A 22,030-nucleotide genomic window follows, 5' to 3' on the forward strand; every position below is an offset into this window, starting at 1 on the left:
AGCTATCCGTCGATAGCCCAACTTGTTTACCGCCTCGCGCCTTTTCACAAGTAAGAGCTTTGGTCCGGGACGCTTAGCGCACCATCTGGACTTCTTACTCGTCTACAACGTCCTTTCTCATGCCTCTCATGAATACAATCTCTTTATAGAAACGACGTAGTTTAGGCCCAAAAGAAATCCGGTGTGCATCCCAGATAAAAGCGATCCGCCAGCACAAAGCCTAACGAATTCGTTGACGTATTGTTTCTTCACAGCAATGTCGCATCGTCATTTTTCTAGCTTGAAATAAGAACCGCCATTCGCCTCCCTTCGAATGATTGCTTGACACACGGCAGGAAAGAGAGAACATTGCGCAACGTTAAGAGGAAGCTTTTGCTCGGGGCCTCCCATGTAAGAACATGGGAAAGGAGAAATCGTTTTTCCCTGCAAGCACTGCACAAAGTTTGATGACGTTTGTTGCATATAAAAGGAAAAGGTAAAATTAAGTGGCTGTTGGTGGCGAAATTTCTATTTAGGTTGTCAATCTTTTAATAAAAATGGGAGAAAATCGCAAACGTTCAGAAAACGAAACTATCAGCTTTACAACCCTGTAACTCAGCAATAAAAATGATATCACAATTCTGTAAACTGCACCTAATAGTATACATCTAAAGCGCACAAAAATGATATACTATCCATGGCTCTCATAGACCACTAATTTGTGAGCACAACTTTTGCAAAATGCTTGTAAACAATGTAGGAAATTGCTGTAAGACATAAATTGGCATATCAAATTTGTCCGCTTTGGATGCTCTAATGGACGCAGTTTACAGACCTGCGATATCTGTTCTAGGTGCAAAGTTTGTAAACTTTGTGCTTCTAATTTTTTCATGTAACCAATGTTTTTAAATTCCTATAAAGACATTTCAGCCCCAAGTCGAAATTGCGCTTCTAACAGTCACTAGAATTTAGCTTTCTTGCTCAAATGCATCAAATTTCATTAAAATCGGACTAGTGGTTATCTCAGAAAGGCCTTCCTGCGTTTTACATGCATTTCAATGGGCGGCATCGGCGGTGGGCCCAAGCTAAAGCTTCCTCTTAAAGTGAATGGAAAAGTCAGACGCTGGGATACGTTCGCACCACCTAAATATACAGCTTTACTGAGTTCACAGTTTAGAAACAGCTTTTGAATAAATAGTTTTCCGCCATGCACCGCCATAGGGAAGCATATTTACAGGCAGCCTGACAACGGGCTCCCATGCAGCCGATGAAAATCATAGCCACGTTAGGCATTTTTGTTTTTTGCAATCATGTTTATATGCTCCAACACGAGTAACTCGCCGTGTTAACCCTCTCTCGCATTTTATTTTAAGAGCGAAGCTGTTTAAGCCAGCCGTAATTTGTGGTTCATAACAAGAAACTATTAAGAAAGAAAATAAAATAAACTTTCTTGCCGAGGTGGGATTCGAACCTGCGTACCACCGGCCCCAAAGCGAGCTTCATAACCACTTGGGTATAAAGCCACGCTTGCCGAACATGCATTTATGCGAACCATATGATCGCGTTCGAGCGTCGTCGTTTTCGTCCACAGCTGGCGCGTTCGTACGCTCGTGCTCCGCGAGGTGAAGAGGTTTTGCGCGCTATGAGAGCGAGAGGGAGAGAGACGCATTCACGGAGCGGGTCTCCTGGAACGCGGTGTCGGCATTGGAACCCGGTGTCGGTGTTGCAAGCTACGCTGTGCAACGCGCAGTGACGGCCGTAAGTCCGAGACGCACGAAAAGAAATTATCATCATCATTAGTAATAAGATGAAAAGTTCGCGCGCACTTCCGGGAAATGCTGGGTTACGATCGCCCAGCTTCGCTGTTTCAAGCGTTGCGCGGCCGAGAGCAAGGTTAAGCGTTTTTTCAAGCGCTGCTTAGCGCGCGCGAGTCTTTTCTTCCCACAATACCGCATATGCTGGCAGTACAAATCCAATGTGCGCAGTAGCAAGTAGCTCCTTTCATCCCAATTGCATGCGTACCTGGTTGAGCTGGTTGAGGTTGACGCCGAAGAGGAAGAAAGTTGGCAGCGCACAGACGTAGCGCAGCGGCGACTCGCACAGGGCGTATGTGGCTCGGCGCAGCCACTGCGGTCGCACAAGTAGCCGACCCTGGTTGACAGCGGCGGCTGACGCCTGTAGGAAGACACGCCTTCAGCTTCGACCACTGCAGGTTAGCGTTTCATGGGATACATTGCATGCTCAACACCGCCATTTCATTCTAATAAACAGCAAAGTCTTATAGCGGGACCATTCTCCTGTTTCGGCGAGAGCTTTGGCCTAACGCTGCGCATTAAAGAATAAAATACTGCGCACAGGTTTTACACTCATTTTATTTCAAACATGAACGTTTACAATCAATGTTCCCGACATTGTCATTAAGCTAACGCTCACGAAAGTTGCACCTAGTTATATTTGTACACGTGTGAACTTCAGGTCGCGCGAACCAACATATGAAACTTCTCCAGTATATTTGAAAGGAAGAGATCCAGACACCGACCAAAATGGTTTAAAAATATATTTATGTTTCGGCTTCCCCACCAGATCCTTGTTCACAATATACAGGGTGTTCAAAATTCAGCTTTATTGTTTTCTTAAAATTTGGCACTGGGAGGCACGCAAAGACCACCGGTGCAAATAAGATATGTGGCCAGGGGTGCACAAAGTGAGATGATAATTATCGCTGTCAGCAGCCGAATTAACTAAAATTGAATGATTAATTTTTTATTAACAGCAGTAAGTGCGTATTTATGCATTCAAAAGTTAGACGCAGTCGTGTTTCTACACAGTTTCACTCGGAAGAATTCTTGTAGCATGTCTGTGCTCCGAGATATCCGACTCCAAATTTTAATTGTCGTTCGCATGATTACGCATTCAAAGAGTAAGGATCGGGGCAAAGCTCCCCCATGATGTGGCGCGGCTGTTGCGTGCGGCGTTTAGTCTGACAACAGGGCGGAGGCATAGGCATACGTAATCATGCGAACGACGATTAAAATTTGAAGTAGGGTAGCTCGGAGCACAGACATGCTAGAATAATTCTCCCAAGTGAAACTGTGTAGAAACACGACTGCTTCTAAGTGATAAAATTGGCGTGGTTTTCTAAGAATAAACTTTAGTTTGAGGTTAGCGCTCGTTCGGTCTGGTATTCCTTTCTCGTGCTCCCGTTTTTTTTTTTGCGCTTCAAGTCAAGTATGACAAAAAGAACTATGAAAACATGTGGATACAATAACGTGTACGGCTTTTTCCTAACTATCTCCCTCGCAAAAGAAACGTGGCTAAGAGTGGACAGCAACCAGTCAAAAAGATGAATAAGAAAACATGACCGTATAATTTAGCAGGGCAATAATTGCTGATTATAAACTGCAGCATGACATGCACTGTGCAGATTAATGGAGGCCGCGTTCGATGACGATGGTTGTCTTACCGTAAGAATTGGTGATATGGGGACAAGAAATCGCGCTGGGCTTCGGATGAATGTCATGTTCGCAACGGGTGCAAGAGCAACGAGCAAAAGTATCTGAAACGAGAGAGATACAAGCCGCATGTCCATTTGCTAATTCGTGCTCTTACCCAAACACAAAATTAAATTTAATGATAATTCCCTGTATACGCCCTACTCAAGTTCAGGAGTTTATATCCTTTGTGCTAAACAAGCCATTACTATAGTTTCTCGTCGTGAAACAATTTTCCCACTCACAGCCAGTTATTGTACAACACAGCCCAGTTTGATGAATAAAAGGTAAAATTTTTTAGAGATTGACAAGGTGGAAGATTCAGAAATATTATATGTTCTTCAACTGACGAGGTTTTTTCTTTCGAAGCACCAAGAAGCAGTACGTGTTTCCTTTGTAGTAGGTTGCTAGTTCTCTAGATGCGAATTTTTCCTTTACATTCATACTAAATCGGTAAACATGCAGAGGTAATGGTAGTATATGCACTAACATTCCTTTTATTTTGTAGTAGCGCTGTAGTGCGGGCTTGCAATTATATGTTTGCAGAGTTTTCCTTTGTCGACAAACGCACACGGGCCTGTAGACTAACAGCTGTTTGCTCTCTAGGGTGTGTAGCTGCCGAAATTGGCGCAGGCATTCCCAAAGATTTCATGTGCATGGTACAAACGGTGGCCCACTGTAGGTTTGTGCGGCTGTACTTGGCCGCGAAGTTCGTATTCACCTGCGAAGCAGCCAACATGCTTCAAATTGGCTTATCGTTAGGTTTCCGACTGTTCTCCCTAGGTGTAAGTCTCTGGGAGCCTGAGCAGGCTGTTTAGCTCGGATGCAACGACCCTGAAGTACCAAGCTCATGGAGTTGAAACCGTAATTTATGTGGTTATTTATTGTAACGCCTAACCAGGAAACTCAATGCATAGCAATGTTAAAACAGTTTGCTTTCAGAGACTAGCAAGCTTCTACTGAAGCATTTGGAGGGGTGCACGCTTGATGGCAATAAATTAATACAGCCAGGGTGCCTATTTTGTAATGATTGTGTTGCTTGCATTCTTGGCTTTACCTTTCATGTTGCAGAGCATCTGATTTCGATACTCACCGCTATGCTAATAATGAGAGGCGAAGACAACCGAAAACGATAAGAATGGTTATCAATGTGTGGCAAAGTATGCCGACTAGTTCACGTAACTTGAACCAAATTTAGAAATTGAGTGGTGCACCTTTGGTGAATGAGACTAACGGCGTATTTTTCAGAGTAGACTTCCTTTACTCACACTACTTTTTTGAAATTGTGATTAGTTGGCTAAATACATATATATTGATACTTTAAGAAATCGAAATACTCCTGTCGGATGAGGTATTACTCTACAGCTTGCAGAACTTGCTCAGAAACGCCCAATACAATTGTTTCCAAAATGTTTTTTTCTGGACTTCGAAAAGAGCCCGCAATATAGGAAAAACAAAACAACAAAAGACGTCAATGCAAGCATCAGCGTCTTGACTGCAGCGCTCTCATACTTGTTTTCTAAAGAATGCAAACACCGAAGCCCGCATACCATTCGAAAGCCGACGAGTTCTTCTTTCTGGGGTTTTACGCGCCAAAACCAGTTCTTATTGTTGAGGTACGCCGTAGTGGAGGGCTCCGGATAAATTTTGACCATCAGGGGTTCTTTAACGTGCACTACAACGCAAGCACACGGGCGTTTTTGCATTTCGCTTCCATCGAAATGCAGCTGCCGCGGCCGGGATTCGATCCGGCGACCTCGTCTTCACCAGCGCAACGCCTTAGCTAACTGAGCCACCGCGGCGGGTGAAAGCTGACGAGTGTGGTTGCATCCTTGCTCTGTGCCGCGGTCCATATATTTTCATTTAGGAAGTACGATTGACATAGGGGTCGATGGACATTTTTAATGCGAATAGATTTATTTGGCTATCATGAATCTTGCACGCTACCCGGGCATCTTGGCGGGGGAAAAGGCAGAGTGCGAGGGCGTGAACTGTCTAACTGAGCTGCGAGGCGCGTACTCCACCGAGTCCCAACTAGCTGTTTGACAAGCATGTGTTGTTGCGCGAGGCCTTTGTGGCGTATGCAGGTTTATATGCTACAAATTTATGACTGCGCTGTGTCACACATTTCTCCGCCTCCGGAGCTGACGGTGGCGCAGCACGTTCGTCGCCGTAATCCGCTGCGTGTTTCTTGTCAAAGTGAGCCGTGTCGCACTGACGGCTCAGCACATTTTCACTTACACCAACTCCCACAGCGCGTGGGATATGCGTGATATTAAAGCGAATGGTCGCAGCTGCATTCGGCTTCCGTGGAGTAAACGAGCGCAGAAACAATCGTTGGTGCGCAACCATTGACATGCCGGAGAATTGTTTTAAGGCGCAAACAAGAGACACGGCACAAAAGGAAGGTAAAACACAAGACAGGCGCTACTTCAACTTGTTGCCATAAGGGGTCTGTGGCTTTAGCGATAATAAAAAAATCATCTACACGTCTAAAAACATGTCAAACCTTCCCGCATTCTTTAAAAGCACGGTCCAGTTTGCGGTCGACCTAGCACACAAAAATATGGCATAAAATTGGCGCCACACAATAGCCTTCCTCCGCAAAAAACTTTTCGGCAAAAGATACAAAAGTGGAGTGTAAATAGATTTCTAGCAAACTTCTAAAGTTACTTCTACTATTCAGCTATACACTCTTTGCCGTCATGCCGTCGTCCTCACGCTATCGGGATTCCGTTATCGTCATTTCAGTTAAGCATCTGTGACATTCCGCATCTGGGCACGAGGCCTCGTGGTCGACTACCGACCGTGACGTCCGCATTCAAACGGAAGCGCAATGCAAAGATACATCTATGAGATGTCACTGCAAATGTTTACGAATTTAGTCTATTTCGTTCAATAAACCTGTCCACGACTCGCACTTTCGCTAGCTTACTTTGTCGTTGTACTCTGGCTTGTCGGCCAGCATCGCCCAAGCGGCCGCACTTCCCTGGGAGAATCCCACCAAGAATAACTGCGGCCATCCCGTGTTTGCCAGCACATAGTCCACCAGGGCGGGTAGGTCCAGCAGCCCCACTTCATCCAGGCTGAAACCAGAGAGTGAAACCAGAGAGTGAAAACGAGAAAAGCTCGAGAGAACGAGCATCGTCAAGCCGTTATACCGAGCGATACACTCTCTTCAGAGACTAATCGTGAATCGTGCGTAATGAAGAATGAAAATATTGCATTATGAGTAGCGCAAGGTGTTCATTGTAAATTATTTGCAGCTTAAATGTACCCAACGTTTAAACCGTGCGTCTCTAGGGGGCCTAGGCGGCTGACGTTACTTTAGCCATAGCAGCGCGTGCCGACGTACATAACCAAAGGAAACAGAAACACTATCCAAACACTGTGTTTTAATAGAACACCCCATGCGAAAAAGCGCACTTTAAGCGTCGATTTACCAGCGTGAGTGCACCTACTCTGTCCAGCGCGCGACATCGACATACATGAATGCGACGAAAATATCCACGATTACAGAATCGCATTAGACAGAAAGCAATCAATGTGAAAAATATCTTAATTTTTCAGAACTCAAAGGAATGCTCTTCCGCCACATCGTCGTTGGGGCAAGCGAGCGATGCTGCATCAGATACTACCCATGGGACACGCTCAGCGCGAACGCACTGAGCACTCAAATCGACGAGCTAGTTTTACTGGCCATCTCGACACCCCCAAACAGGTACAAATACAAGATTCCGATTACGAAATGCGAAATCTAGTGCAAGTGTACATTACTGCTGAAAACTAAAAACCTTGAAACCGGCAACACCAAGCCTCAAATAATCATTCGAATCTATGGCTAGAGCCGCCAAAGACGCCGTAAGAATGTCCCGATGATTATGATAACACCATGACGACGTTCGACATGCAAAGTGTATTCCAGACAAAATAAATAAAATAGGATTTTAACCCTGGCCCTGCAAACGAAATGCCCTAATTTTCACATTAAATATATTAGTACGCATAAAATACAAACATTAACGAGCATCTCTACCTTCTCGTGCGGCTTGTACTGCGTAATATAGTGCACCACGTTCTGCAAACATTTCTGGTTGGCAAAAGTGACAATTAGCTCGCATGAAACCGCTCAGATGGTCCAGCAAGCAATCTTGAAGCACGCGCTGCTGTTTATCTCACTACAAAAGAGGTTGCAGTAACATCAATCAGCTAACCAATAACCGACACCACTACAAGAAACATTTCAATAAAATTTAACTGCCGAAATGGCGACGACTAAGACTACTCCTTATCGGAACCCTCCAAAAAACTTAGACAGTTAACCTTCCTGCCGTAGGATATAAGGAAAGAAGGATGAAACAAGGTGTACTTTGGTACTCATTGTGAAAATTCCTCTTGCTACTTTCAACACGGCCTGTATTAGTAATGTTAGAAGGAAACGAAAAAAAATGGTGTCTTGCCATCAGAAAAACCTGCCCTCGCAAGTTTTCCACATTACATCTGCTTGAAAAAGAACAATTTCTGCCATAAGCAATTCAAGAGACAATAATTTGACGTAAACATAAACTTATCAATCGCAAGAAACGCCAACGCAAGCGCTGTTTGTGCAGTTGTTGCGCTCCTGGTCAGTTTGCTACCTGCGAAGAGACATTCGTGATAACGCTGAAGGGCACCTGTTCTCATTTTTGAACCAGTTTCACGTCTTAGACGCCACAGGAACAAAATCATCTTATATAGAGTCAACTATTACGTAACGCCGGGTTCGATTCCCTGTCGCATTTCTGTGGAGGCTGAATGCGAAAACCCTCGTGTAAGTTTATTTAGTTTCATCTTAAAGAACCCTAATTGGCTCAAATTGAATTCTGTGCTTCAACCAGCAATATGCAATACATGAATGAAGATACAGAAGGACAACCTAAAGCACGAGGCTGTAAGGAGACGTCCTATCAGATAGCAAAACAAATAAACTTAGCAAGCATCATGGAGGAAATATAAAAAAATGAAGGAACGGTAATGCAACATTGTGACAGTGCGCGAAGCCAGTGTAGTAGAGAAAGAGAGCGGTGCGGTGAAGACAACATTGACAGCGAATTGGTGCGGCGAAGACAACATCGAGAGCAAGCAGCCGACGGCGAAGATGCAGGCGAAATGCAAAAACGCCCGTGTGCTTGCGTTGTAGCTCACGTTAAAGAACCCCAGGTGGTCAAAATTAACCCGGAGCCCTCCACTACGGCGTGCCTCATAATCAGAACTGGTTTTGGCACGTAAAACCCCAGAAAGAAGAAGAAGAAGAAGAAGAAGAAGAAGAAGAAGAAGCGACGCGCGTGAAATTTGACGCGCCGACAAAACAAAATACTAAAAAGAAAGCGACCATTAAGGGCCGTGCACGATGGGTGACGTAGAAGAGGAAGGAAGAAGAGATGTGAACGAGACCCTAGAACGGCGTGGTGGTGTTCGGACGCAAGCGAGCACCGAAGAAGTTAGCGTCCGCCGGGAGTCAGCCGTCGGGCCGTGGGCCCGAGCTTCCAGACTCCTACCGGCAGAACCTGGTCTGCCTAGCCTAGGACAAGGTGCCACCGCGTGACTGGAGTGAGCTGTCGGGACACGGGCTCGAGCTTCCAGTTTCCTGCAGGCAGAACCTGGACTGCCGAACCTGTTGAACCAGCAGAAGGTCCTCTCTCGTGACAACTAGAGTTCGCTCAAGGAGCGACGAGTGCCTTCCTTCGACGACGGCTCGGCGTTCTTCAAGACGCGGCCATATGCCCAAACTGTTGGTGAGCCGCACCCCGCTCTCATTCTACTGTGCTTGTGTAGTCGGACACGCACAACAACTGTAATATTAGAATTGCTGTGACTTTAGCTAATGAGAACCGTGCTTGACAGAAGCAGTGTATACAGTGCTCTTCATATTTTTATCCTTTGCTTATGTGTGTTATGTTTCCGCTTTCTTCATGTAAATATACTTTATTCGTTCCCTTCTGAGATCAAACGCTTTCATCCTTCATTTGAATAGAAAACATGGATAGTGATATTATTTTAGGTCGCTTTCCATAAACTAACCGTGACAAATATACAATGAATAAATACGAATTGGCAGAGATAATACAGAAATATTTACAAAGTGATGCCGACAAATAAAACATGATAATGCAGAGCAAAAAAATACTTGTACAGGGGTGAGTAAAAAAATTCATTGGTCCGCCGGCCGCAGCTTATCTACGTCAGTAATTGCTTCATCGTGGGAATTTCACATTTGGTATACTTCGCTTAGTGGACGCGAATATCGCCTTGTCTCCGGGGCAGTGGAGCGGCGAAACTTAACAAAATGGAGCATATTCTTGCGAAAGGATTGGAAAAAGACAAAAAGTAGGGTCAGTATACAAAAAGCGGCCAATTGAGTTATGGTGGCACATTATCATTCCAAACATTCTTTGGCTCTTTCAGCTACTTCGCCCCTGTGGTTAGTGGTCTGTTCAGCCTTGTCTAGGGCATCTTCATTCAAATAAAAAAAAAACGCAGATCCCACGCCCTGTGGGAATCGATGTTATGCGAAGCAGCGTGCGGGGAGCCTATCAAGTTAACGAAACGACCATGAGAGCACAAATACGTAGGCCGCTGCTTCATGACCTACATGACACGCATGTCATAACATTCATCTCATGAGCCCTCAGAAGTCCCGTTAGTTTAGCCTAAGAGACTTTAGGGCGACAGCCTTAGTCATGTTCATGACCATGACTTTTACCATTAACCTTAAGCCTTTTCCTTCACTTAGTGCCACAACCGAACCTTTCTGAGTATTAAAATTGTTTCGCCGAGTCATTGTCATTTTTGCAGAGTCATGGTCATGCCTATTACTTGTACCACCATTTTTCAGTGTTTCCTTCATTTAGCACCCACATCCGAACCCATTTCAGTGGTTTCTGAGTGTTAATCTTTTTTCACTGAGTAATTGTCATTTTTGCTGAGTCATGCTCATGACAGTGACTTCTACAATCATCCTTTACTGTTTCCTTCATTTAGTACCCACATCCGAACCCATTTCAGTGGTTTCTGAGTGTTGATATTTTTTCGCTGAGTAATTGACATTTTTGCTGAGTCATGCTCATGACTGACTTCTACCATCATCCTTTACTGTTTCCTTCACTTCGTGACCACGTCGGAGCCCATTGCAGTGTTTTTGAGTGTTAATATTTTTTCGCTGGGTCATTGTCATTTTAGGCGGCTGTTTCATGACCTACATAATACGCATGTCATAACATTCATGTCATGACCTATCATTTATGCTCGTCATACACTCTTGTCATACTATGCCAATTTTGGTACATACCAAGGTAACGAAACGAGCATGAGAGCACCAATACATAGGCGGCTGTTTCATGACCTACATGACACGCATATAATGACATTCATGTCATGCCCTATCATTTAAGTTCGTGATACACTCTTGTCATACTATGCCAATTTTAGTGCATACCAAGTTAACGAAGCGACCATGAGAGCACCAAGACGTAGGCGGGCGGGCGGGCGGGCGGGAGGGCGGGCGGACGGACGGACGTACGGACGTACGGACGTACGTACGTACGGACGGACGGACGGACGGACGGACAGACAGACAGACAGACAGACAGACAGACAGACAGACAGACAGACAGACAGACAGACAGACAGACAGACAGACAGACAGACAGACAGACAGACAGACAGACAGACAGACACTGTCAAAGTAGCAAATGTTCGCCAAGAAATGCTTCGCATTTAAAACACAATTTGTCCGGTGGTAGCATTTGAACCGCGATCCCTCAGCGAAATGCCAGACGCTCCACTCAGTAGACCGCAGACATTCTTAACAATGCGTCATCATTAGAACGCTCAAGCGAACGAAAACCCATCGGTTTCCATCGGTTATTTCCTGACGTGGGAGAGATGGAAACAGCGGAGAGGAAAATGGAAGTGTGTGACGTCACAAGTGGAGATGAGGAACGAAGGTGGAAACGTAGGTGAGAGAATATGTGAAAGAAGGAGAGGAAGTGTGACGTCACGCCTTAGGGGCCAATGGCATGACAGGTGGCGCCTCAGGTCGCGCTTCGGCGACACAGCTGACAGACTGCCAGGGGAGAGGAGGGAATCGCGTTGTCGCTCGCTGCCGCGGACTTGGAAGATTACCGGATTGCCTGTGGCGTTTGACAGATTCGGACATGTCTTGTGAAGGCACGCGTCTTTTAGCACAGTTAAATATGAACTCAGTGCCTTCAACGAGGCGATATTGAAAGTTGCGCTGAAAAATGTCACGAAAGGCCGAGGCGATGCGACGGCGACGACAGATCACCTCACTGGAAGTCCGTATGGCTAGTTTGGATGCATCATTTGAAGCGGAGCGCGGAAAGCTAGCTGCAGAATCAGAGGAGGAATAATAATAATTGGCATAAGAAGACAATTATTTGGCAAAATTTAATAATTGAATAAGAAGGCATCCGTTGTTCATTGGAGCAACGGATGCCTTTTTATTCAATTATTGGATTTTGCCAACGTGGGCATGATGAAGGCGAAGATGGCGTGATGATGACTGGGACAATGATGACATGACATTTATTCAGCGCGCCGCTACTTCCGCGCCTCACACACGCCACTGTTCGTCACCTCGGCGCCAGGCATGAAGGTCGCGGGTGCGCCGGTGCTCTCGCTTTTATTGCGATAGCAATTATATGAACACTCTGAGCGCATTTCTGCGTCGTCGTTCCCGTGAGGTTCCGTATAAAGTCCAACGGCGATAAAATCGTCGCCGCGCCCCGTATGCTGTATGTGCGAGTGAAACACGACGTCTTCTGTCGTGCCAAAGGCTGTGGGGGGATGGGAGGGAGGGAGGGGAGGCGACGTTTAGCTGCGGCGCCAAATGCTTATCTTGTGACCGGGCGCGAAGGGAACTGGTGACACAATCTCCCAAGCGAATGGAGGAAAGCGGGAAGGCCGCGCGGGAGAGAGGGGGTGCGGCTACTACACTGCCAGCAACTGCGTACTTGTACGTTGCGCCGCTGAGGGCTGTCGCGCGCAACGTATCTTGAAAGCGATCTCCATACGGCTCTTAGCTTTGTTTGCGCTGTGCTTTTGCCGCTCAGTTTCCGTTGAAGCGATAGACCGCACGAACCTGCTGCTGTCCCGCTTGCTTACGTCAGCGTTTTGACAGTGGTTGTTTCGCCTGTCGGACGAAACTGCGACTTTTTTTAGAATCATATTGTTTTCTTGCAGCGTAATGCACGCGCAAAACGTCTCAAAGTGCTAGGTGGCACGAGGTAACTGTTTACTTATTGCAAGTACCCTCGGGTACAATGTTGCAATGTTAGCTTAACATTTCATCAATGGTTACAATGGGTATGGGAACATGGTTCCACTTTCTAACTGTGCCTGTTAAGAGACTGCAAAAAAAGAATTACTTGCTGTGAAATGTAAACGGAAGAAGGTATGAGTTCATCGCGCCGGAACTAGGAATTATACGTGTATATTATGGAATGTCCCTAAACAAAAGATCCTGCGGCAAGATGACAGGGCTAGTTTATTAGTTGAATAGTTGAACGAACAATAATTTTTTCTCATAGGACAGCATTGTCACATCATCACTATGGTTTTCCTGAAGGTATGTCAACAATTTCACAGCTTGTGACCACTGTGAATTATTTCTTGCGTGTATGGAATGTGTGGGAAAACCTCGATATGTTGTTCCCCTACAACCTCGATGTGTTGGACCCCCTACACGGACGCGTGGCGCAACCCAAACGCAGACTAGATGGTCACGTCCCCGCAAAATTCTTGCCCTAACATTGATTCGCACACTGCGAGAGATGTGCCTCGTTTCTCCACTAGTAATGACTGTTAGTCACTTGCATATTTTCTTTAGGGCGTCACTGAGAGGTGGGGGGGCAGTAGACAAGTTTATTATCCACGTTTTGAATGTTATGGCGTCGTAAACGCCACACCACTTGTATTAGCAGTACGGCAGCTTATTCGGACAAAACCTCTTCTTAGCCGTTTGTCGTAAAATTCGAACAAAGAGGTTTCACGCACTTGCGTTGACGTAAATCTCGTTGTCTTTTATTTTTTTACCCTCAGGTCCAATTGTAGGTGACAGAGTTTATAAACGTATCCACTCAGGTCACTCGCTTTCGGATTGAACTACTCAGGACATACAGACGATCTGAATGGCTGAATGTTGTTTGGGGCACTAGTAAGGGACGCCGTTTGTATATCCATAAGCATATTATTATTTTAATAACTGCTCAGAAACCTTTGTTTCTGTGTAATTATACCGCGTGTGTTTGCACAAGACTTTCGATGTGTTGTCAGTATGTTCTTTTCCACATTCTTTGTTTTGCAACTTTTGCATCGTTTAGTGAACATCAATCAGTTAAAGAGGAGGAGAAAAAAAAGGCAGGAAGGAAGGGATGTTAACTAGAAATGCACCTGGTTGGCAACCCCTCCGCTGTAGGACGGGAAAGAGGGGGTAGAAAGATGATAGAGAGCGAAATGGGGGAAAGAAAGACGCAGCTAGCTTGCGAAGTTGAAGCAAGAGGTGTAACAGTCGCCGTTGGTAGTCACCATCACCTCGTTGAACAAATATAATTAGAATTTAAAGAGACTGAGCGACTGTGTAAAAAGGAAAAGGCACCTTGATTTTTTTTCTCAGCCAACCCGTCTTCGCAGTGTGTGCTGTACAAAATAAATGCCAAATCTAGCTCAGCTTCTCGCATCATCATTTCATCAGTTAAGCTTTCCTTAAGTGCGCCTTTAGCTTTATATGTGAATATGGTAATGTTACCCTCTCTCAAATATCGTGCACCTGTTCCCATTGATGGCTCCCATTGATATTATCCAAGTTTTGAATGTTATGACGTCGTAAACGCCACACCACTTGTATTAGCAGTACGGCAGCTTATTCGGACAGAACCTCTTCTTAGCCGTTTGTCAGCAAGGTTTAAACAAGCACTTTCTAGAGGCTGCCTCTCTATAGAAGTGCAGGTAACTAACTGCATCGTGTGTGACTTTTACGTCCTCCGCGCCGATGTAGTATACATAGGGGAGTTTATTTGCACTTACCCGAAGTCCCAGTAGCGACTGTCACGGTCACTGAACTCTAGGTGGCCCCTCGAGAAAGGCGTACCGCGGTAGTTTCCCAGCCACACGTCGTAACCGGCGTCCGCAAGAAGGAATCCTGCGCAAAACGTTAGGGCGTATTGCCCCTCACTGTCGCCTAGAATGGTGGCGCAGTGCGTGAGAGCGCGTTAGGGCAGCCTTCCGAGGCCTCATTCCCGAGACAGCTATCCTGCAAGGGCAGTTACAGCTGTTAAGCGGGTCGGCTCGTGCCACTCGCGCCACTTAAGCTTCGCGCTTAAGCTGAGCTCCAAAATGGGCCATCCAGCTTCGCCAGTGCTGCGTTGGTTGCCTGGCTCGACTCGACGGTCATATTTCTCTCGCAGTGATAAGCACAAATACCGTACTTCTCTTTTTGAAGCGTCGACTGTTGACAGTTCATCTACGCTTTGCAACTACCGTTTTCCGTCTTCTTTCCTCCATGTTTCGGCCACCCGTGTCTTCAGAATCCGCACAAGTGGACGAACAGAGATAGCGACTTCAATTTTTTGAAGAAGAAGAAAAGATTATTTTGGGGTGATGCTTTGTCCGGAATGTTTTGTGATAGTAAGTGAAACATACGCAGGTACGTGTGGATCTGAAAATTCTGTATGAAAAATCAAAAAGCTACCAATTAAATGGACAGGAGAGGGACGATTTCAGGTTCTCCAGTCTACTTATCGCTATAAATAGTTTGCACGGGCCGTCATGGATACCGCTGCTCAACGCGCTGGTTCACCAACGTGGTACCTCTAGGAGGAAATCAGTGGGAGCCATCTATTACGAACGGCCGCGTCAGTTAGTTGCAGAACTGCAACGAACACCACCAATCGCTGGCGTGAATTTCGAAACTGAGGCCTGCGTTACTGCCCTGTCACATTTTTAGCCGCAGAGCGCGTGAATTATTCGATTGTTCGTTTCTACACCAACAAAAATATCCATGCGTGGAAAAAATTTACAGCGCTATAGGTAAGAAATTTGACGCTGCTGAATCGGAGTTCCAGTACGCTCAACAGCTTTCTCAACGGAAAACTTTCTCCTAACATTAGGGGTTGCAAAAATAAGTAATATTCACTAATTATACAACTAAACAGAATGCAGCTAAGTGTTTGATATGTTCCAAAGAATGACCAACACTGTATTTTGATTATCGCTTTTCCTAAACACACTGGCATATTTCTGAAACATTGCCTTTAGTTAGCTATGACACAATTTAGACCGAAAAAGGGCTCACGTAGCCCAGGAATGGTTGCGCCGTCACCGAGGACAAAACAACCCCAATTTGATATCAACAGTGAAGCCTCTCAACCTTCGACATAGCGCGCGCACCATTCCGTACATCCTCCACGTCTTCCGACGAGCTTCTACCTAGCTAATGTCATTATTTGTTCAGTATGTGAGCCTACAAGCACCGCCTATGCAAGTGTCACGTGGACCCAACATGACCTAGTGTCCTCCTGTCTGTGCGCAATTTACAGCCTGCGCAAAACCTACATAGTTCTTCACTCAGAAATAGGAACAAACTAGCTCGCAAAAAGTACGAACACAAGAAAGACAACAGGGAGGGCAGGGCGGTCACTTACGACCAATTTTTAATACTGGAATGCGCATTAATAATTTACCATGCAGACATGCGCAGATACGATTGTGAATAATAAGCATATGTAGATTTCAATCTATCTTCTAATCAAATGATATTCGCTTTTTCTTACATTAAGAGATTTGTCACTAATTCACTATGGAAAACTTAGTCGAATGTGACCTCATAGATGATGATGTGGCCCGTAACGCATTAGTGATACATCTGTTATTATAAGAAAAAGCGAGTATTATTTGATTAGATTACAGATTGAATTCTACTATGCTGGCAATTCACGATCGTATCTGTTCATGTCCGAATAAAAATATTATAGCGCATTCCAGAATAAAAAAAAAAGGTGATTGTAAGTGACCGCCCTCCCGGTCCTCTGGTGTTCGTATGTTTTCCGTGCTAGTTTTCTTTTTTTTTTACACAATCAACCGATACCAACTTGCTCAACAACTTACTTCGCATAGTTTTTCATGTTCCACTTTCAGCTGCCCATATCATCAACTCCGTCGTCCATTCAATTTTCAACTAGCCGTCTATCTGTATGAACAAATACATCGAGGCGTTCTCTGACCGAGGCTCTGGTGCGGGTAGTTGATGACCCAAACAGCTGCCGAAGAGAGCAACCCGTGGACGAGCAGCACCGGTGGCCCCGAGAATGCGCCGGGCAGCTGTCTCCGACCTCTCGGCACGCGCTGCAGGCTGAGCACGTAGCCGTCCTCGGTGACAGTCACGTGCTCCTCGACCGGGTAACCCTTGCTGTGCGCGAGCTCAGCCTGCACGGCAAAGTCAATAGTTGGTGTACCGTTTTGTTTGACAGTGAGATAAAATAAAGCGCTTCGTAAAGGCGAAACTTTTGTTGCCTCTCCCCCCCCTTAGAGGGTGCTGGCTGCTGCTGACTGGTCCCATGTACAACTTGCTTCTCTTGCTATGGGAACATTCTTGGTTAGTCACCCAGAATGGCTATGTGCCAGTGGATAGGGGCCCGAATAGACCCGAAACTTAAGATGCAACAAGTGAGGAAGGCAGCTACAAAAGCAGCCGAGTGTAAACAAAGAAAACGAAAATGGAGCCAGTGCGTGCATTCAGCGCAAAGCGTAAAGCTACGTATAAGTGAAGAAGGAGGTGTGGTGTCAGCACATCTCAGTAAACATCAAAGCAACCTTCGCTTATCACCGACTACCACACATGCTTGGGAGTGACAGCGGGTCTTTCTTTTTTTTTTCAGATTTCATTTTCTCTGAGAAGCAACTGCATAATACTCAAAAAGGCGATAAGAATTGGCTGGGGTGTCCCTACATCTCCCGCTCCCTAAGCTTCACGTCCAACATCTGAAGACCCGTATAACTGTTCAATGTCTGCTGCTCAAGCTTCTACAGTGGACATTCACCATCTGGTGTGGCTCTGTCCACGAGCGAGGGCTACATCCATAGACACTTTTTAGGGCTCCGAAACTACGAACGGATTGAACAGTGTCATTGACGTTTGCTCACAGACGATAAGTTCACTGAATCACTACTGCCAATTATACATGAGGAGGGCATCTAGGCTTTTAATTAAATAGACATCTATACTCCTGGCAAGCTGCAAAAAAAGTCAGAAAATGAAAATGAAAAATGACAGACCACTAACTGGGTGCAGACACGAGCGCTGATTTCTCAAATACCGCATCATTTTCAGCTTCGCAGATAATAATCGACAAAATTGCTCAACAGATGGCTGCTGGATGGCCTAAATGCTAGTTTGAGTACGAGTCTGAAATCATTTTCGCTGAACAAAAAAGCATGCGTTGTTCAGTACTGAACTCTTCCTCCTCTATCTTGCATAAACAACACGTAAAACAAAGCTCTGTGCTCAAAAAAGACAACACACTTCGGCGATTCCTTCGGCCTGGAACGCATTTACTGCGACGGCAGCATTCTCCTAAGAATCAAAACCACCATTTTATTTTCCATTGCCTGCTTCTGCCTCGAATAATTGGTCTGAACCACTACGGGCAAGTGGGCAAGAAAACCACGATTATAATTCGCTTTTCGATCGGGAAGGGGTGCGGTCATATAAAAAGCTTATTCATCTGAAGTAGCAATATGAAAAAAAAAGATATATGTGTTCTAATATTTAAACAGTAATATAATTATGTAATAGTGTAGAAATAATAGTGTGGGTAATATGAAAAAGCTTTGATTTGTTCTTCGTAATCTACGCAACTTCCTTTTTGTATGACATAGTTAATGCACGTTTTGTACGTTGAATTGCATCGACAAACCTCTTACCCCTTTCAAGATCCCTCTGTCTCAGGGCAGCTATATTTATCCAGTTAAAATGCGTACCTTTATGGAATCTTTTGTTCCCAACAGTTTGACAGAAGACATGCTCTTTTCTTTTTTCTTGAGGTGGTTCTACATTTCACTGTTTTAAATATTGTGATGGAGCTCCATAGCAATATTATTATTAAGATAACCTTGGTTTACAAATTTTTCTTTTCGTTTGGTTTGTGTTAACCAGTCACATTTCTTTGTTTTCATTGTTCAGTAGGGCAATGTCCAAACAACTACCTGCCCAAAGTCACTGCAGCACGTCAATCGCGATAATCTCCGAACTTGGTCTGCTTCAACATTTTCTAAATTCACTTTTTTAAACCAATATTTAGGCAGCAAGTGAAGAGGTAGTTGATGTGTTAAAGGTTTCATGGCTTTTTTGGCTCGATGACTTGTAAATTTTCCTTGCCTGGGAATTAACAACCTTTCAGGCAAAACATTCTGCTGCAATAGATGTCACGAGTGAAATAACGCAGCGAAAGAACGCAAATAGCCTACAAGGTTTGAGCAATTTAATTTTATCTAAATTTGCAGTGTTGCTACATAAGGCACTTGGTGGCTGTGAATTCTGTGAGCTAGTGTTTAAACAATGTGGTGTTGACGCTGCATCGTCACTGTTGGCAATTGACATGGTCGATGTTTTAGACGTTTTTCATGAACCACCTCTACTGTATTGTGGGTATGTACCATGTTTTAGCTTTATATTCATAATTGTCATGTACGCCTCTTCTGTGTGGCCGACGCTGTTTTCATGAATATAACGGAGAATCGCGCTTAAACACACCACCATCATGCTCATAACAATGTCTATGCGATGCCCACATAACGTAGGCATTGTCCAATGCTGCACAGCTAGCTCAGGCTTCCGAAATACATGCACAGCCATCACTGCTCTTAGAGACTGTGTGGAGCGTTGGCTGCTGCGCGGTACCCTTGTCATTTGTTTTTCTTTATTTCCTTCTTGGTACAAATGAAACATTTAATCAGCAATTAGTGGCTAGCGTGCTCGACTCCAAAATGCATGTGCCTTCACTGGCATGGTTTCAAATCTCAGTGGATGCGGTTGTCGGGAACATTTCTTTTTCTTCACACTGTGGCAATCGCGATGCTGGGGATGACGAGGGGACTTGACGACGACAGAAATCATCATTGTGCGTCGTCAGTGATGACAAAGGTCGTCGTCAGTGTGACAGAATTGACGGACCGATGGAACGGACGGGCAAGACAAACCCAATTTCGAGCACACAACTGCTGTCGCAGTAAGAAATGCATGACACCTAGAACTATCAATCGCGTTCACTGACCCGCTTACCAGATGACGACAACAATACGTTCGGTTGGACAATCGGAAAGTCTGTAACTTGAGATCGTTGTGCCAGATCTGTCCGTGGTTAGTCTTTTTCACACTATCGTGGGCAGTTTCAACCAGCATTTGTTTTACAAAGGGAGTAGAAAAGTTTTCCTCAGCGCTGACTATTTAAAAACCAAGCAGTTCATTTTGCTCATCAGTTCTCTATATTATTTCGCTCCAACAATTTCAACGAATAAAAAAAGCGATTCACCGTAAATGAGCTTTATTTACACAATTGAAGAAACAAATACACAATGGCTTGCGCCAGTAGCTCACATGCCAGGTTCACTACTCATATTCACACTTACGTCAACGCTACCCACATGCACTTGGTCAACCAGCAGCGACGTCGTTAAAGAATACTAACTGGCAGATGAACTGCACTAAGACACTTGGTGAGACATGTAAAAGCGCTTGAATATAATGTCAATATTATTCGCAGCATACATTTAGGCAACAACTGCTTCCAAATTACTCCTGAGAGCACTCTAATACCTGCTCTCCCTGAGTGTTGCTTTCAATCGGGACAATTCTTATAGTCGGCTCTTTAAAGCGTAATTTTCTTTGCTTCATCTAACTGACAAAGCTGCCTACAAAATTTACTCGATGAAACTCGGGACCTGGTATCGTTCGGCTGCCATGTAAATAATGGGTCGCGCATGGATTTGTCTAATCTTAGTGATTATAGCTTCAGACGTACTTGTGGCATTATTTATAACACTTAATGTTTGTTTTTTCACTGCATTATATATTTAGACACATTAAAGGTAATAAATTTCCACATGCAGGCATAAATATTGAGAATAATTGGAATTACGACGCAATATTTTGGCGAATACGATCAATTTGTAGTTTCGCAAAGCCACTTAAAACCAGAAGGACGACGTTTAGGCTAATTGGCGTACTGCCCTTCACTGCCATGCAGGCTGAACGGCTAAATCTTGGAGCACTCGTTTACACTGTAGCGCCATAGTTCCCTCTAGTAATTTTAATACTAAATTCCGTGGCCTGCAAGAAGCGCCTGTCACTGGCCCTCCCATCAACTCTCTGCAGTTATAACTGCAGAGAGTTGATGGAATATCGAGAGGACGAAATCGGAATATCGAGAGGACGAAATTGGCCCTGTAATGCCGGAACACAGTTGTACGTCAGAAATAGACTGGAACAAATGTTTCACCTTTATGGTGAGTACAGTCAACCACAAAATTTTATGCAACACGAGATCTCAGAACAAGCTGAATATCTGCGCAGCCTCACAACGCGACCTAGTATTCATATTTACAGCTTCTACCAGTATATGTGAACAACATTGTGATGTTTGGTTTTACTGACTACTGTTACAGGCTGCTCGGAAATTAACTGTTTTCTGAGATCCCATGGTCCCTAAACTTTTGTGGTCAACTGTAATTTGTACAAAAAAAAAACAAGTAAATGTTCTTTGAGTTAAACTCTAACGAATATAGTCATGATTAATTAGTAATTGGTTTGATCAACTATCTAAGGCTGAAACATCGCCAAGCATATCCAAACCGTAACTATGAGCTTTATGCTATAGTTTCTCGAACTTGAATCGGTACTTTCAGGCATCACACTCGGCCTAGCATATATGATACGTTAGGTATCACAGGATAAGGAATGCATGCCTAAAGTTTTCTCCACTCACCGGGCTTCGAAACGCGTCGGGTTGCCACTGGCTCAAGCTGCACGATTGCTGGACACCGCAGGCAAACCACAGTACGCAGTAGATACTCAACAGCAGAGACATCGGCATGGCCGGCCAAGCGGCAGGCACTCTGTGTCCTTTCAAGAGGGCCACGCCGCTTCTTAGCGCGAACTATTCCTTACCTCATTCCAGGCACTTTCCTCTAGGTAGGTATTTACTTTCTCGCCTCATTCGAGAACTCTTCATTAAATAAATAAAGACATTCGTGGCCGACGGTGGGACCGTACGTGTGACTTCCAGCAGAGCAGTTCGATACTCTAACAATCCCGATCACACGCACACTACTCTCATTCAAAAGCCAACTTGCCTCTTTGAAACGTAGGGCGCGTGCATTACGTGCCAGTTTCTCGCATTCCTCCCTCGTGGGAGCTCAGGCTTCGAGACGCCGTATTACACAGCACTACATTTGGGACCTGCCCATATTCCGCAGTCATTTCCTCGTAGCAGCCAACGCTATGGCAG

General features: G+C 44.9%; 1 protein-coding gene across 1 annotated transcript in view; it reads right to left on the minus strand.

Annotated features, from left to right (window-relative positions):
- LOC119463508 (lipase 3) overlaps positions 1 to 21,616 on the minus strand; it is a 32,996-nt gene extending 11,380 nt beyond the window's left edge. The window contains exons 1-5 of the mRNA XM_049655248.1: positions 21,509 to 21,616; positions 16,751 to 16,952; positions 14,556 to 14,670; positions 6,406 to 6,556; positions 2,002 to 2,154 (exon numbers count right to left, since the gene is read on the minus strand). Coding sequence (XP_049511205.1) covers positions 2,002 to 2,154; positions 6,406 to 6,556; positions 14,556 to 14,670; positions 16,751 to 16,952; positions 21,509 to 21,616 — 729 coding nt within the window. The remainder of the gene's footprint in view (positions 1 to 2,001; positions 2,155 to 6,405; positions 6,557 to 14,555; positions 14,671 to 16,750; positions 16,953 to 21,508) is intronic.
- Between the last annotated feature and the right edge of the window lie 414 nt (positions 21,617 to 22,030).

Source organism: Dermacentor silvarum, chromosome 9, assembly GCF_013339745.2.
Source record: "Dermacentor silvarum isolate Dsil-2018 chromosome 9, BIME_Dsil_1.4, whole genome shotgun sequence".
Classification (NCBI taxonomy): domain Eukaryota; kingdom Metazoa; phylum Arthropoda; class Arachnida; order Ixodida; family Ixodidae; genus Dermacentor; species Dermacentor silvarum.